Genomic DNA, 17,365 nt, shown 5'->3' with positions numbered 1-17,365 from the left:
GCTAAAGAGGGGGACAGAGAAAGACCAAACTGCCTTTTTGGAGCTGGTCAAAATGGACCAACCCTTCTCCACTTCTCAAACATCCTTGGATATATGTTTCATGATTCTCCCGGTCAGCAGGAGCTGCAGGAAGAGGCCATGAGGCCCTAATATGTGAAGTGCCCGGGGAGACAACTGGGATTAGCTGGAGTTCCTGTGTGTCCAACACAACTTGGTGATGTCAGAAATGTTCTATACCTGTGCTGTCACACCATCAGCCACCACAGCCACACTAGCTGTGCTGGACGGCACAGATCGAGACACACAGGTGCCACACGTGTTCTACTGTCTTTTCTCTCTTTGTCACGAATTGGCTTATTCTTCTCAATTCTTACCTAAATCAGTATCTTCTCATTGTTATCTCCATCATAGGACGCGTGGAAAAGAGACCCAAACAGGTTGGTTTCTTACTTTATGATGTTTATTATGAGATCCTCAAGAGTCATTACAGAGTTTCATGTCTAGCCTTCTCCACATCTCCATAGAGGGCAAAGAGGGTCCAGGGAAGGAAAAATGGAGTTTGGGAAAGCTGGATCGTTTACATATTCCAAAGGAAGAAAACACGCATTCTTTATTCTATTGCTTCAAACACATGTGCCACACAGGTTGTGGGAATGGAAGATACAAACAGAGCAAGCCAGGAAGACTGGGTCTGCATGGCAGGGCGAGCTTCTGCTGCACAGAGGAGGGCCGGCCTCATGACTTCACTGCTGCTTCCAGGGGAAGCTCCTCTGAACTGGTGCAAACAGGTCCAAGGGCAGCACTGCTTCTCATGGGCTGGCATGGCCAGCTGGGCCTGGCTCTCCTGAAGCGCTGCTCTGTCTCCTAAACCTGAGCAGTCCCCATCTGCGTGCATGATGCCGAGGGCACGCACTCTGTCCCTGCAGACCCTCCATGGACAGCATGCCCGGGAGGAACCTAGTGTACTACACCAGTACGTCAGCCTACAACAAAGGCCCAAAATGGCACGGTGCTGCGGGTTAAAAAGAACCGTGGCATGTCAAGGACAGGCTACTAAAACACTGTCGGGGCTGGGCACCATCACCCACCCTCATCACCATTAAAAACACAGCAGCAACAAGACTGTGCGTTGTAAACCCCACGGAGGACAGGACACAAGGCTGCTCTCCCCGTGTGTCTGCCTGCAATGCTAAACGCTCCTCCTGTCTGTCTCGGATACCTGCGGGGGTGGGGAGTCTCCCTGCCCCCTCCATGGATGTGGTAGGGAGTGACTTCACAAACCCATGTGCTGCTGCCACCTCCTGCAACGCTCTTGGCTGTCCCCGGGCACCTCGCAAGCGTGCCTGACATCACATCCCTGTCAGTTCCCGATGTGAGCAGTCCTGTGTGTGGCAGAAACCCACCCACCCGCAACAAGCCAGCTGGAGAGAACAATGGCCAGGCCAAGCTGTGACAGGTAAGCGGGCCGCACTGGCTGCAAAGGGAAAGGTGCCCAAGGCACAAAGCTCTCAGCCCACAGACTAAACCAACCTGTCCTGGGTGGCTGGTGGGTGAACCAGGAGCAGGAGGCCCCTCAGATGTCTAAGAGATATGACAGGCCATCCTCAGGGCCACCGTCACACCTGGCCCTGATGGACGGAGGATGACCCTCTCCTAAGCCTCTAAGCATAGAGCTCTCAGTCCAAGGAGGATCTATTTACAATATACCTGACAATCAATTATCGGTGTATACTGGAAACTGAGACCTCCTCTTGCTTCTCATTTTACCTTGTTTAAAACATTAGTTATTCCTGGTGTCGGGAAAATGGGAGACAAAGCTGGGGTAGAGCAGTGAAGGGAGATAAAGGAAGAAAATAAATAGCGAGAAAGAAACGGAGACTAAAAACATAAAGGGATGAGTGGGGAGCCTCCCAGGGAGACAGAGGGAGTGGTGACTATGGAGAAATGACTGTCATCACCTAGAGAGCCAGTGTCCGGCCTGCGCAGTGAGAAGAAACCTAGGACTGCTCTCCTTCCAGACCCCAGGCCAACTGCGCAGGGGGCTCCATGCAAAGTCCTGCATGTGCCTTCACAGAAAACTCTGAATAAACAATCTCAGGGTTATGGACTCTTGAGACACTTTCCTTGACCAGGTGATTGGTGTACAAAGGCAGGACACTGCCCTTCGTCACCTCCTCCCATCCAAGCAGGTAGTAAATTCTCTGCAACTGCCTGCAACATAATGGTATATAAGGTATAGCTAATCTCTTTTTTCTATCAAAAAGCTGGTAACACCAGACCACAAGTCTGATAAATTCAGAGATGTGCCAGGGCTCAAGGTAGCCAGTAGTGTCCAAATGGGGAGACACCTGGTGGTGGAAGCAGCCCCTCATTTCTAAGGCCAGTGCTCCTTCCCCTCTCTGGGATAGCTGAACTGTCCATCTGAAGAATTCCTGGCATGCTGGGCTCAGGTGTCAGCTGGGTTTACCTCTTTGGAACAGAAGTAGTGCACGACCACGCCATTGGGGTATCTTGCAAATGCACTGTAGGGAGGGAAAGCCACTCAGGAGTGAGGACCACCTCTAAGAGAAGGCGCCTTACCCATATGCGACCCCAGAAGCAGCCCACCCTAACCACGAGGAATGGCCCACCCTGAGGGTCTTCTGGATTTACATAGCCACCATCTCTGTCACATAACCAAACAGAGGATGAGCTCCATGCAGTTTGAAGGCATGGGAATATTTCTTATTAAATCATCAATGTGCAAAATGGGGCAGATGGAGCAGGACACCGGCCTGAGTCAGCACCAGCTTATGCAGATGTGACAATGCTCATTAGAACAAGTTTCAGGCCAATTCTAACAAAAGACAGAAGTAAGGTCTTTTTGGATTCTTCCACCCACATAAGAAAAAGGACAAAACACCATGCTTTGCAGGAAAGGGGATGGATTAGAATATATGCTTTGAAACACAACGTTGCTGGCTCAGGATTTTACTCAAGTCTTTTTCTTCCTGCAGAGGCACATCCTTAAAAGATAAGAACTTTCTGCCCACATACAACTCACACACACCCACTGGCTACATCACAACGCATAGTTGCCAGAAGGGAAAGGCTTTATAAGCAGAAAATCAAGAGCCCCATGCCATTTCAAGTCTTTAAATCCTCAAGCCCACCCGCAAAACACAACATGGACTGCTCTCTGGAGCCTCAAGAACTAACCATGGCCAAGAGTCAGCAGCCATGCTTTCCCCCTCAGTTAAAGGGCAGAAATCCGTCCCGAGCCTGACCACTATCAAGGCTGAAACTGCATAGCTGTGAAGAAGGCTCACCTGTTCCCGATCTTCTTCTTACACACCATGCACACCTTCTCCTCGGTGATGATGCACTTCACCTGCTGGTGTAAAATCCTCTCTTCCTGGACCTGGGAGAGCAGAGCGACTGGGAGAGAAGCCCCACCTTCCAGCACACAGAACACCAAGCAGAGGCTGGCTGGGTCTCACCTCCCAGCTCCCACAGAGTCCTCTAACTACAACACTTGCAACTAAATGTCAAGTCGGTTATTGTATCGGTTTGAGCTATGGTGTTAAAGCAACACAAAGCTCTGCTTTTGTCTACAGGGCTATGTGGTAACTATCTCTCATACTAAAAAGTATAGCTGCACCTTAGAGTTGGGAAAATTCATACCCTCAGAAATTCCGCATGGAGAAGGTTCTTGAGCACTTGATTGAACCGTTTCTTTTGTGCATTTTCTTCCAAGACCTTTTCCAGAAAGATGCGTATATCATTAATCTGAGTGTTTGCTGGGAGAAGGTTGATGGCCTAGGGACAGGAACAGAGATGGGAACACGGTGAAACAGAACAGAAGTAAGCCTGAGGAAATGTCTGAAGCCACAGAGCTCTCGAATCCCAGTCCATTTCTCTGTCCTCTCCTCTCATTCAATGCTCCCCCAAGTGCCCTCCATCTTCCTGAGAAGAACTCCTGACCTTAGTGGTGTCCAGCTTGCTGTGGTGCAGCTCGAGGACCTGCAGGGCAGCCTGGAGGTTGGCTTGTGGCTCCAGCAGTTCCAGCTTGATTGGTCCCAGGCAGTGAACACTGGGGGGTGACAGGTACATCCGGAGCAGGGACAGATACACCTGTGTCTCATACAAGTACAAACCACATACGTCAGGCTGGCAGAAAGCCTCCCAGAAACCCCCCAGCATGACCACATGTAAAAGTACGAGGGGTTAGTCTGTGGTAATAGCTGACAGGGGACACTTAAAACTCATCATTTTTCACATTTTAAGAAGATTTTGGTAAAGTCAGTCAATTGCAGATGTTAAAAATTAAGGGCTGTTTTTCCTGAGAGACAAAACTCAAATGCCTTATATTTGTTAAGCATTACACTACTGACAAAATGCCAACACTGCAAAATGACTCAAAAAAGATCCCTCCAAGGAATCTGGCTTTGAGGCTGAGGCCCTATCACATTTTGGCAGAGAAGATGAACCCAAGATGAGATGTCGTAATTTCCTACTGGTACCAGTAATGCAGGATTTCTCATCCTTAGCACTCAAGATTTGCAGCCGCATAATTCTTTGTTGAATTTTAGCACTCTGTTTAGCAGCAACTCTGGCCTCTACCGCCTGGATCCAGTTACCCCCATATCCCTAGGCAGGACGATCAAAAGTGTTTCCAGACACTGACAAATCCAAGTGCATTCTAGACGGCGCACGTAAGTGCCCCTTATCACAACCATTAGATGTTCCTTCTCAACAGGCTGATGACATAATTTACCATTCAAGCTAGGACTCTTTTGAAAGTAAAGGGGCAGGGACGCTACTTATAATCACGTGGATGACAATAAGCCAGAAAATATCCCAAGCAAACCAGGATGTACGGTCACCCTGCCTGTTCCTCAATAAACACATGCAAAACCAATCAGTGATCTTAGCAATTCACACCAGTGTCACCTATGGCCAAATTAGAGAGGGTGAGGTGTACTCTGAGGGACAGTGAAAAGCGCACATGCTCCCTGGGGCCAGGGTCACTACTTACATCTTTGTTGCCATCTTTATTTTGGTCATAATGTTTGTGGCAGTACCTGCAAGGGAGAAAGTGGTGAGACAAGGCTGGAGCAGCCATGTCTAGACAGAGGTCATCAATGCTGCCTCCTGAGCAGCCTCCTGATGGCGCCACAATTGGGGACCAGTACAGGAGGCAGGGGGGGAAGGGAGGGGGCCTTCTTAACCTCTCCCGCCTCTCCTCTCTCTGTGGGGCCAGCTGTTAGACTCCTTGGGTGGTACGTGGCAAGGTCAACGTACTCCTCAGCCATCTTTGTGTCCTTCAGGATGTGGACGTAGATGAAGAGGGCTTGCTCATGCTTCCCCATGCGCCCCAGCAGCAGTGCGCGCTCTTCTAAGAGGCCTGGGAGGAAGAAGCAGCATTAAGTAGCCATCGCCACACCATGTAAGCACAGGCCAGGGGCTAAGCTGTTAGACAAATGGGTGGCAACATTTTTATTACTTGGGATTTTGTCAAGAACTGCTAAAATTTAAAAAAGGGTGGAGGGAGATATTTTAGGAGGTACTTTATCCCATCTGTTTTGTGATCACTTCTAAAATGGGTAAGAACCCTCACTGGAAGAGACCAAGTACATGATAAGTAAGCACCGACAATGTGCCAAGCACTCCAGCTAAAGAAAGTTAACACTTGGTCTCTTTTCTCCCGGAGCTTACACATCAGACAAACATGTCCTTTTCAGACAAATTATGCCAGATCACAAATATTGCTAAATAATGATCTTGACCAAGAACATGTACTGATGCAATAAACAGGTTTCAACCTGGCCATCAATTACCAAGTGGTTCACACCCAGAAGAGACTCCTTTCAGTCATGGTACAAAAGTGAGTCTTCAGATGGGACAGGAACAGCAGCACTGGCCTGAAACACATGGTTTTTTCCAGAACCCAAATTTTGGGAAGACTAGGGCACTGGGGAAAAAGGGAAGAGGAGTTTTTGCATTGCCTTCTGCTGAATGGCTTCTGGCCATAAGGCAGACACTCACCATCAAAAGGGAAGTCACAGATGAGCCGGCCTGGATCATAGTAGCCAGAAATTTCCAAGAATATAAGGAGCTTCCGTCGGTATTCTCCCAGCTCACCTTCTTCCTCTCCAGCAGGAACTGGAGTTTTGCCTTTAAAGAAAACCAAACTCAATATGAAAGGATGCTATGGGGCAGCAATGTAGGGTCATCAAGAAAAACGAATGATATCACCACAATAATCAGAAAGGGCCTCCGCAGTGGGTTCCAGTTGGACTTTTCTCAGTTTATGGTCTCTACGTGACCCCAAAACATCAGCTTGAGGTACAAAGAAAAACAAGCTGCTCAAACACCCTTGTAGGCAAACCTGTTTCTTATCGGCACAGCTGTCATCTTGCAGACAAACCTGTTCCTTCCCCCACCCACAAGGGTGATGCTCAGAGATGCCCAGATCCAGACAAGGGCTTGAGTCTCCCCTGCTGGGTCACTTAGCTTCCCTGGATCCTGAGGAACGTCCCACCATCTGGGCCTGCAGGGAAGAGTGGGGTCTGCTTCCCTATGCCACATGTCACCCTCGGGTCCCCAGGTCACTTCTAAAGCACAGGACCAACTGGCTGCCTATGAGAACTGGTACCTGCAGGGAAGGACAGGAGATACTCTTTCATCAGACCTTGCACCTTCTCACAGTACAGCTGGATTAGGCAGTTGTGGAACTGAGAGCCTGTCTCCTCCCAAACGTGGATGACATGTTCCTGAGGCAAAACACAGGTCAATCTGGTACCCTCTGCACTGTGACCCAGTTCCGTCACCCAGTCTCCCTCACATTTGTAAGGCCCAACAGGTCCCATCAGATTGTTCCCTAATTAAGCGATAGCTCTTTTAAAACCACCAGGAAGTTTTGGAATACAACCTACAAACATCAGAGATTATTTTCTTGATTTGCAATCTAAGCTCCTTTATTAATTTTGTCCCATGATCCTCTAAACTCTCACATCAGCCCACGGAGTTAAGGTTAAACAGCTGCATTCTAGTACTTAAAACCAATGTGGTTGTCCTGTGGTCACTGCTGAGTGGCTGTACAAACGTGGCTTAGAGAAGTTTTTCTCGAGCGTCATTCTTTTATTCCTCTGTACTTTACCTAGATTTAGAAGGCACTCATCAAAAAATTACATTTCCAGCTTCATCTACCAAGATCTCTTTCTTCAGAGGATGCTGAAATCATCTTCCTTACATTCTTACCAATCCCAAGTGACACAAGCCCCAATCCAAATTGCCCAAGAACTAACCCATGTGGTCCTGGATCCCATGTTTAAAGGTTTTTAGTTCAGCCCAAAAAAGATCTTACCAGATAAGGAATAGCCAGACTCTTAAAATTCTCCACCAAGAAGCCAAGCACTCGGTCTCGTGGCAGGGACTCTACCTCTGGGAGATCTTCGGTAAATATCTGTGAGAACAAACCTGAGTTCCAGTGGTGGAACGATCTGTCTGCATTGCCACCAAACACACACACACACCCAGGTGGAGGGGTCAAGTGGACTTCTGAAGGCAGAAGGGTGTGCAAGATGGCACCTGTAGCTAGTGCGACAGCCTAGGTCGCAGGTCCCCCAGTGTCTGTGCAAGGCTCTCTGTGCTACATTACACTGCTGTCTCATATTTCCCAGTCTACTCCTCTGAACACCAGAGAAATTGCATGAATCCCCCCCTCCCCCTTCATCTGCCACTGCCCTAACTAGAATCAGGACCAAGCATGGTACTAGATAAACCCAAGACACCCCCGTGACCTACCTTCAGGCCATCCTCTGGGAAGTCTCGCAGCACCCACACTGAGTAGGAAAAAATCAAATGCAGGTTTTCTGTGCCTGGAGGGGAAAGTCAGCAGGTGAAGCCCACCTGCCCATAGGACCGGGAAGGCAGGTGCACAGGTTGCCCCAGAATTTACTTTCCAGGGATAGTTCTGTCCAAGCACCAGTCACCTAGGGCTGCTTGGCCCTACTGGGCTGTCACAGTTCCACCACAGGAGGGCTTTTACCCCAAAGTAAAAACAAAGCTGGGCGAACACAAGAGAGAGAGGGCACTGACCAGCCAGAATCAGAAATGGAGGGAGACTGGGTCCATTGGAACACAATCCTTTCCCACTTCCCTTTCAAAGCTGGACTTACCCAAATGTTGCAGATACTGCACGGTCCTCTCATGGCCTTTCAGAGGAGAGTTTGCTTTCTTGGACTGGTCCACCAGCACCTGCAGAGCTGGCCATGAAGCCCAAAAACAAGGTCATAAGCCTCTTCCAGAAGGTGCGTCCCCATGGGAGAGTTACCACACATCAGTAGGCTTCCCCGATCTACATGTAAGAGACCCTCCCAGATGAGAGGAACCCTCGTCCAACCACCTTTCTCATGGAGCCCCTTCTTCTCATACAGGATTATCAGTTCGCTGTACTTGTGCGCCTTCTTCAGCACATGCTCGCTCTCTTCGATGTGGCAGTGATTGTTCTCCAGGCGCAGCAGAGGGGCCACCAGGGCCACGTTCGTCTGCAGATGAAGCAGGACTTCAGCAGAAAGTCCTGCTTCATGGAGGAGCCCCCGCCCCACCTAGCCCAGGCCTGCCTCAGGCTGAAAGGCCAGGGTGTTAACACAAGCAAGGGAAGGCAAACCACCCCTTTTCAGGACTACAGGTAGTGGCTTTTACGGCATCATGCTCGTTCACACAACAGATGTTAATGTTCTGGAGGGGAGTGGGGGAAAGAAGGTGATGCATTCAGGAAACACTGCCCCCATCCACCCTGTAGCACTAACCCCAATCTTACCAGAGACCAGCCCACTGCAAATTCTGGGGCAATATCTTGCCTTATCCTCCTAATTCCAAGAAGCTCACAGGTGTCATGAAAAGACCAGGTGGTTCCCATCATCAAACATTTCACTTTTACTAGTGGCAAGTACCCCAAAGTAGCATTTTCCCAGTTTCAGCAGACTGGGAATTGTTGGTACCCGAATGCCTGGAGGACTCACATGCAGGTAGCACTTGAGCAAGGTGGTGTCGATGATCTGCAACAGCTTCTTCTTGGATTTAATGGTGGGAGTGCCTTCCATAAGCGGGGAGGTGCTAGACTGGTGATCAGAGTCATTCAGCTTCTTTACCAGTTGGCTTCGTTTCTGCGAAGGCCCAAAACTGTAGGGTCAAGGCCAGGACTAAATCATCCTTATCACCTGAGCTACCAGGTAATTCCAAAGACCTCCAAAACAGTTCACATACCCACCTTGATCTCACATTAGGACATAATTTTTATTAGGGATCAAAACAGATGAATGCCAAATTGCCACAGATACAGTAACAATTACTGATTGGGTAGTTACTGCACACCAGGCACTATGCCAAGAACTTTATGTTATCCTATTTTAAATCTAAAACAAATGCAAGTATTATTCTCCCCATTTACAAGTGAAGAACCCAAGGCATGGATGTTACATCTCTCACAAGCAGCAGAGGCGAGTTTCAAATTAGGGTCTAATCCCAAAGCCCATGTTCTTCTTCTTCTTCTTGTTTGAATCAACTTTATTGAGGTAGAAGTAACATACAATAAAATGTGTCCTTTAAAAGTATGAGATCCATTCTGACGGACACACACGTGCATGTAACCACGACTCCAATCAAGGAACAGAACATTTCTATCAACCCGGAAAGTTCCCTTGCGTTCTTCTGAAAGGATCCCACCCCTTACACCACTGATCTGATTTCTATCATGAGAGATTAGTTTTTCCTATTCTAGAACTTCATATAAACAGAATCATCTGGTTTGTACTATCTTGTGTCTGGCAGTGCCCACAGTCTTATCTGCTCCATCATCTCTCTGGCATAGTAACAGTGTCAGTCAACTTCACACATTCCAAATCTCAGTAGAGAAGTCCAGGGAAAAGTGTGTGCTTGGAGTCTTAATGCAAGACAGTGGCAACAGAGAGCCTTCTTTATCACCACGGGCTTAGGAGACGGTCCACCCTAGGAATGTTTCTCACTTGGCACAGCCGCATGAGCTCTGCAGAGTGCAGACAGAGGCATGTCTGTATGTTCTTTGCAGGCCACCAGCCACAGCTGGATAGCCCTGGAGCCCAAGGTCAAGGAAATGCCAAGGCCATGCATGCCTGATCAGACCCAAAGGACATTTACTAACCCAGAAGCAGGTGGCTTACAATTGCCTAGCAGTAATTCTCAGGGCCTGGACAGGGGATGCCTAACAGAGGTCTTCAGAATATATAAGGGGAAAACATTTGCTAAGTTCTCTGACTCTGGGTGAGTGCCCAGGAAATTAATAGTAACCCTTTGTGAGAGAAGTTCAGGGTGAAAAGTCTTTAATGGAAACATTAGTTTCAGTGTTTACTTGAAAATTTCACTTACCAATCCATAACAGTAAACTGAAAAATAAACTTAAATCTAAATACTCCCTCTAAAAAAAATCATGTTATAGAAGAATACTTATTGATAGGAAAGAACTTTCTCAGTATACAGCCAGATTTTTAAAAAGTAAGCTAAATTTTAAAAAGTAAGCTATAAAACAACTTTAGTTTGATATCCACTAGCAATGATAATCCAATAAGTAAATTTTTTAAAAACTGAATTCACAAATACATATAGGAGCATACCTCAGAGACACTGTGGATTTGGTTCCAGACAGACCACTTCAATAAAGTGAACATCTCAATAAAGCAAGTCAAATGAATTTATTTCACACTGCATACAATGGTATGGTAGTATTATGTCTAACAAAATAATGTACATATCTTAACTTAAACATACTTTATTGCTAAAAAATGCCAACTATCATCTGAGCCTTCAGTGAGTTGTAATCTTTTTGCTGGTGGAGGGTCCTGCCTCGACGATGATGACTCAGGGTGGGGGTGGCTGTGGCAATTTCTTAAAATAAGACAATAATGAAATCTGCCACATCAACTGACTCTTCCTTTCAAGAATGATTTCTTGGGGGGCACCTGGGTAGCTCAGTAGGTTAAGCAACTGACTTCAGCTCAGGTCATGATCTCATGGTTTGTGAGTTCGAGCCCCGCGTTGGGCTCTGTGCTGACAGCTCGGAGCCTGGAGCCTGCTTTGGATTCTGTGTCTCCTTCTCTTTCTACCCCTCCCCTGCTCACACTCCGTCTCTCTCTTTCTCTCTCTCAAAAATAAATAAAGACTTTAAAAGAAAAAAAGGAATGGTTCCTTGGGGTGCCTGGGTTGCTTAGTCGGTTAAGCATCTGGACTTTGACTCAGGTCTTGATCTCGCGGTTCATGAGTTCAAGCCCTGCATCGGGCTCTGTGCTGACAGCCTAGAACCTGGAGCCTGCTTCGGATTCTGTGTCTCCCTCTCTCTCTCTGCTCCCCTCCCGCTCATGCTCTGTCTCTGTCTCTCAAAAATAAACATTAAAAAAAAAAAATTAAAAAGACCAATGATCACAGATCATAATTATAAATAATAATGAAAAAGTTTGAAATATTGTGAGAATTACCAAAATGTGACACAGAGACACGAAGTGAGTAAATGCTTTTGGAAAAATGGTGCCAACAGACTTGCTCAATGCTGGGTTGGCACAAACCTTTAATTTGTTTAAAAAAAAAAAAGCATCTGTGAAGCACAATAAAGAAGGCTAGTGTGGCTCTAAAGATCTAGAAGGACAACAATATAATGATTACTTTTCTCTGGGTGGGAGAGTTATCAGTGATTTGCACTCTTGCTTTATATTTTCCTGGGGAAAGCACATATTTTTCCACAAGTACGTATGCTCCAAAAAAGTGTTTCAAAAAAATTATTTTCTATCAACTAAAATTTATTCTTTTTAGTTCCTTTAACACCTTAGCGTAAATTTACCAGAAATCAAGTAAATTTCCTGGTATTAAGATTTGGCAACAAATAGCTCAATGGTATTAATGAACAGGGAGATGAAGGAGAATGAAATGTATGAGCCCACCGTGATTGCTACAGGATTCATTTACAGAATATGCCTGTGGTTTAGAGAAGGCCCTCACTTCCATGTCATAGAAAAGCAGGTTCTAGAAGTCCCAGGCAAACTCTTCCACACACCTCTGTACTATACCTACCTGTGTCAGGTAGTCAATCAGAGCTAAGTGTGCCTTCTCCAATTCAGCCCCCGAGAGCACAGGCAGTGGGTTAGGGTACTGCAGCTGTTTCCTGTAGTCTGTGGGCAGCAGGTCCGGGTACAGGCCCATCACATGGGTAGGATCTAAACGGAAGGTAAACGTGATTGCCCAGGAAGAATCATGTAGCAATTTAAGGAGCCAATAAAATGAGACTATTATTATGGCAAAATAAGTTCCAGACTGATTTTTTTTGAGGATTTTTTTTTTTAATCTTTTAAGTAATCTCTACACCCAACATGGAGCTTGAACTCACAACTCTGAGATCAAGAGTCACATGCTCCACCAACTGGAGCCACCCAGGCTCCCCCAAGATGGGCTTTTTAAAAAAAGGAATGACTCCAAGTTCATAACGACTCAATGAGCTATATACACTTACAAAATTTGAGCACTATTTATATTTCACCAAACCATCACAAAAATGGCTTGACTCTACATTCCATTCATGGACACATACACATACGCAGAATTCGAACTGAAAATGTATGAGCTCTCTGAAAATGGAGAAAAACTTTTCCAGGAAAAACTGATAAGGCAATTAAAGTTGAAAAGATCAATGACCTTATCTGTCAAAAAAGGAATATTACTAAAACAAATGGCCAAACGATAGGCTAGGGCATATATTTGCAGCACATATGGCAAGAGATTATTAAGTTGATTATATAAAACAAATCCACACAAATTGGTTAAAAAAAAAAAAAAAAGAATAAATTTCATTTGATGAACAGGCAAAAGACATGAACATCTGACAAGAAAATAATATAAGTGGGAAAGCATTGTTACATTAAGAATCAAAACAGTACAGGGAGTCTTGGGGGGTTCAGCTGGTTAAATTTCTGACTTTGGCTCAGGTCATGATCTCATGGCTCGTAGGTTCAAGGCCCACTGAGCTGTCAGCACAGAGCCTGGAGCCTGCTTCGGATTCTGTGTCTCCCTCTCGCTCTGCCCCTCCCTGCTCATGCTCTGTCTCTCTCTCTCAAAAATAAAAAAAACAGTAAAAAAATTTAATAAAAGAAAACAGTACACACTAAAAACATGTACACATTTTTATATCCATTTAATTAGTAAAAAAAAAAATTTATATGATACTACCCAGTGCTTGAAATATTATGAAACTGAATCCTTTTTACACTGTCAAGGCAAAAAATACTGCTACCTCAATAAGGAAAAAAGCACCTGGACCCACTAATCCCACTTCTAGGAGTTCACTCTAACAAAACAGTCTACAAATGGGAGGGGGAAAACACATCTGAATGAACAGGTAATGTTATCATCATTATTTGCAATGATGCAATTCTGGAAACAATGTGGAATTTCTTCAGCAGCAGAAATAAGAACGTATTTTTCATTCGACTAAGAGATTATAATGCAATCATCACAAATTATAATTATGAAGGGCACACAGCAACATGAAAAAACGCTCTAACAATTTTACGTGACAAAAGCTATAAAAGTGTACACCTTTATGATTATAATTACATTAAGATGTGGACATGTGGAAAAAGTTTGGATGAGAAGGAGACAAAGTGAGAGTCAAGGCTAGATCTGGAGTAAGCTTTGTTTCCTTTAACACCGTAATAATGTTTTGTACTAGCATTACTTTATTTTCATTAAAAAAAATTTTTTTTTTAAAGTTGGAGGAACATGAGAAGGCCATGTCCCTTCTGTAAGGAGGCAAGCACCACACAAACAGACCAGAAGAGAAATGCTACACAGCCTGAACCCTCCAGGACCCACATCATCCCCAAGGAACCTGTGTCTGGCCACAAAATTTCTGCCCAGCCAGGAAGACGGTGTTCCTCAAAATCAGAGAATCATGATAATGTGAGGAAGACACTCGTGAGAAGCAGCACCTGAATGGCCGAATGGGACAGTTGACAGTTGTACGTGGAGGCCACACAGAAACACAGTCTAAGGAAAGAAGACGGCTGTTGGGGAGCTGGAAGGAAGGGTGGCCCACAATGTGAGCCTCCATCAGCCTCCTGCACCACAGTGTGTGTCTACAAACAGGGCTCTGATGGTGTCATTGTACTTAAAACCGTGTGCCCAAAGCCAATCACCCAAAGCCTCCAATATGATGTCTGAACTCCCTTGCAGCATTCAAGGTCCTCTGAAATTTGGCCCCAGCTTCTCCTTCTAGTGTGATCTATCCAGCGCCACAAACATCCCACTGAGCTGTGGTTCACAGATCCTCAGACACAACTGTGTCCTCCCGCCACCTGCCTTCCTTTACACTCTCCTTTCCCCTGTATCTTCCAGGGCCCAGGTCACCTCCTCTCTCCCCTCCTCTTGAGACCTCCTGACTCAGTTCTCCACAAGCCTGAAGACCTATTTCACGCTTATTCCAATGTTTTACTGAGCAGTTTTACATGCAACCTCTTTATGGACACACAACATGTCTTATTTATCCGTGAAGCCCAGGACTGAAGGCAGAGCTGGTGCTGACCAGGCTTATCTGATCTGCCTTTGGGCTGAGTCCAGGATTATGCCACACATCAAATCCCTAGTAATACAGACAAATAATTAACAATGGGATTATATTTCTTATACAGAACAAATGATACAGATCAACTCTGCTCTGGCCACATGGATCTGGCTGCTCCCTGAACATTTCAACCTCACTGCCTTTCCACTAGCCATTCCCTCTGCCTGCAGTGCACCTCCCCAGACGTGTGCCTGCTTCAATAGCCTCCTTCAGTCCCTAACTTCTCAGAGATGCCTTCCCTGATCATTTAATCTCAAATTTCAAGGCTAATTCTTATCTTCAGTACTCCTTACCCCCCTTCTCCTGTTTTATTTTTCTTAGGACTTACCACTTCCCAACATATTATAATTTTGCTTGTTTATTTCGTTGTCTGCCCTGTCTCCATCAGAATATAAGCGCACAACACAGTATCCAGAATTGTCTTCAGTGCATGGTAGAAGCTTGATAAAATTTTTGTTGACTGAATAATGAATATACTATGTGAACCAATTCAACAGGCTCAATTTCAAGATCTAGATATGGGCTTCAAGAAATACAAAAATTATCTTATTCATATCATACTCAACCACTCAAGACTCCAAAACCCCAGGGCCTCAATGCAGTGTGTTTTCTTATCAAGCCATCATGCAAATACCGGCAGCACTTACCTTTCTATTTTGCATTAGAGCTTTTTATGTACAAGTTGTGGATTACCACAAGGAAATACTGCTAAAATATTGGTTCTTAAACATCTTTAGGATCTAAAACATCTTAAAGAATTTGATAAAAGGTCCTGATCCTCTCTCTAGAAAAACCCACACATGAAAAAATTTTTGTATCAAGTCTAGGGTGGTTTATAGATTTGATAAAGCCCACTCACAGGTCCCATGTCCCCAGTGGCAGGAGACACAGCTTCTTTCTGACTCATAAAAGCTAGAAATAGGACACCCTTGTAAGAAGCCTATCCGTGGAACACAGGAAAGAAAAGGGCAGGAAAGCAAACCTGGGCCCAGTCCATCCTATACTAGAGGGATGAAAGGACACTGGGCCCGGTAGTATTATATTCCAGCCATTTGAGACTGTTTTCTGCAGCCTGTCCTCGCTCTGGCTCAGAACATGCCTCCACAAAACTTCCTTTTGCTCCCATTCTGTGCTCTTGAAGCATTCTTCTGACTTGGCATCCCAGGTACACTCTTTTCTGCTACAACCTGAGTTTCTTTCATGTGAATTAGTTCATGCACAGTTGGTAAGTGGGAGAATGAGATCATTGTGAAGCAAAAATTGTGTCCATTCGTATGCAAAATTTCCCCAACTTGTTCGTGTTTTCAAGTGACCAGGCAAGCTTCCTCATAATTAAAGAGAAAGCCTAATTATATTGGGAGACCTAAAGAAAGGAACTTAAAAGTGACCTTTTTTAGCCCAGGGAGTGGCTGGTTAGTAGCTTCAAAACCGCTACACTTTCTATTAAGTTAAACCACCTGCAAAAGCTGAGAGTCAGAATGAAGCAAAGATGTTCTCCCCATATTAATTATTTGAGGGCTTCATAAAGAAGTCTATATCCAGGATGAGACGCTTTATTTTGATGAAACTAGTTTCTATTAGAAGCAAATATTCTCAAAGATTTGTATCTCAAAGGAGAAAGCACAGCCCCAGGATTCAAGATTGCCAAGCACTGTCATGCTGGGTACCAACACCAGTGGGAATTTAGTTTTAGTAGGACCGTTATTGTTTTAATTAGTGTTCCACTTACAAAGTTGCCTATGTCTTGAGTGGTCTGCCCCAGTCCCATTTTTCCCACAAGCCCTGTTATGTCCCATTAAGGATTTATTTATTTTAAACTTTGAGAGAGAGAGAGAGAGAAAGAGAGAGAGAGAGAACAAGCGAGCAGGAGAGGGGCAGAGAGAGAGAATCCTGTGCTGTTAGAGCACAGGCCAACACGGGGCTCAATCTCACGAACTGTAAGATCATGACTTGAGCCGAAATCAAGAGTCAGATGCTTGACCGACTGAGCCACCCAGGCACCCCTACAGGAGTTATTTATTATAGAATATAAGGTTTTGCAGAACCCCATTCAAAGCATCATAACAAAATGCCTGTACCTCAATACACATAAAAAAGAGCGCCCTGGGTGCCCTGTATGAATATTCTAGCCACTGGAAAGAGATCTGGCCTCTCTACTGTAAATAAATAAAGGGATATTCTGTTAATATATTGGTCTCATGTGATTTTCGTCAGGGTCAGACTATACTGGTAGTCCGATGATCTCTGGATATACTAAGAACATCCACTTCTGGACCTGAGGACCAGACCTTAGTCTGAGGTCAATGGAGATGCTGCCCACTAGACAACATCACCACCAGCACACCTCCTGCCACTGGTAAGGGTCCACTTGGGCCTTAGTTCCCTACAAGACTGCTCTTTGAAAGCAGAATTTGTCTGGTTATAGTTGCTTGGAGCCCAGTGTAGTGCACTGGATGTATTTGTGGAATGAATAAATTAAAAGATACTAACTTCATTAAGACTGACTTTAAAGCTTTAGGATTGGGGTTCAATTATCATTGGTACATAGAAAAAGTACCAAGTTACTATGGTATTTATAGCTTATTATTCCAGGGTTTTCCCAAAGAGCTGGTAGTACACTGAAGATAAATGTCCCAAATGAGTTCATTCGGAGGAAGGATGGTACAAATTTATTGATTCAGGTTGCCCAGCTTCCACCCCCCTTCTTAAATAGGTGAGCTCCTTCTTCCATACCACATGTGG

General features: G+C 45.3%; 1 protein-coding gene across 1 annotated transcript in view; it reads right to left on the bottom strand.

The window, feature by feature from the left end:
• Nucleotides 1-438: 438 nt before the first annotated feature.
• Nucleotides 439-17,365, bottom strand: part of VPS39 (VPS39 subunit of HOPS complex) — a 46,695-nt gene continuing 29,768 nt past the window's right edge. The window contains exons 12-25 of the mRNA XM_060618849.3: nt 12,082-12,224; nt 9,009-9,152; nt 8,390-8,531; nt 8,163-8,249; nt 7,789-7,862; nt 7,349-7,447; nt 6,638-6,755; nt 6,028-6,156; nt 5,284-5,386; nt 5,018-5,063; nt 3,964-4,113; nt 3,664-3,798; nt 3,309-3,400; nt 439-2,522 (exon numbers count right to left, since the gene is read on the bottom strand). Of these exons, the coding sequence (XP_060474832.1) occupies nt 2,447-2,522; nt 3,309-3,400; nt 3,664-3,798; nt 3,964-4,113; nt 5,018-5,063; nt 5,284-5,386; nt 6,028-6,156; nt 6,638-6,755; nt 7,349-7,447; nt 7,789-7,862; nt 8,163-8,249; nt 8,390-8,531; nt 9,009-9,152; nt 12,082-12,224 (1,538 nt within the window). The 3' untranslated portion in view covers nt 439-2,446. The remainder of the gene's footprint in view (nt 2,523-3,308; nt 3,401-3,663; nt 3,799-3,963; nt 4,114-5,017; nt 5,064-5,283; nt 5,387-6,027; nt 6,157-6,637; nt 6,756-7,348; nt 7,448-7,788; nt 7,863-8,162; nt 8,250-8,389; nt 8,532-9,008; nt 9,153-12,081; nt 12,225-17,365) is intronic.

The sequence above is a fragment of the Panthera onca genome, chromosome B3 (genome assembly GCF_046562875.1).
Source record: "Panthera onca isolate mPanOnc1 chromosome B3, mPanOnc1 haplotype 2, whole genome shotgun sequence".
Lineage (NCBI taxonomy): Eukaryota > Metazoa > Chordata > Mammalia > Carnivora > Felidae > Panthera > Panthera onca.
This window is presented reverse-complemented; position numbering and strand designations above follow the sequence as displayed.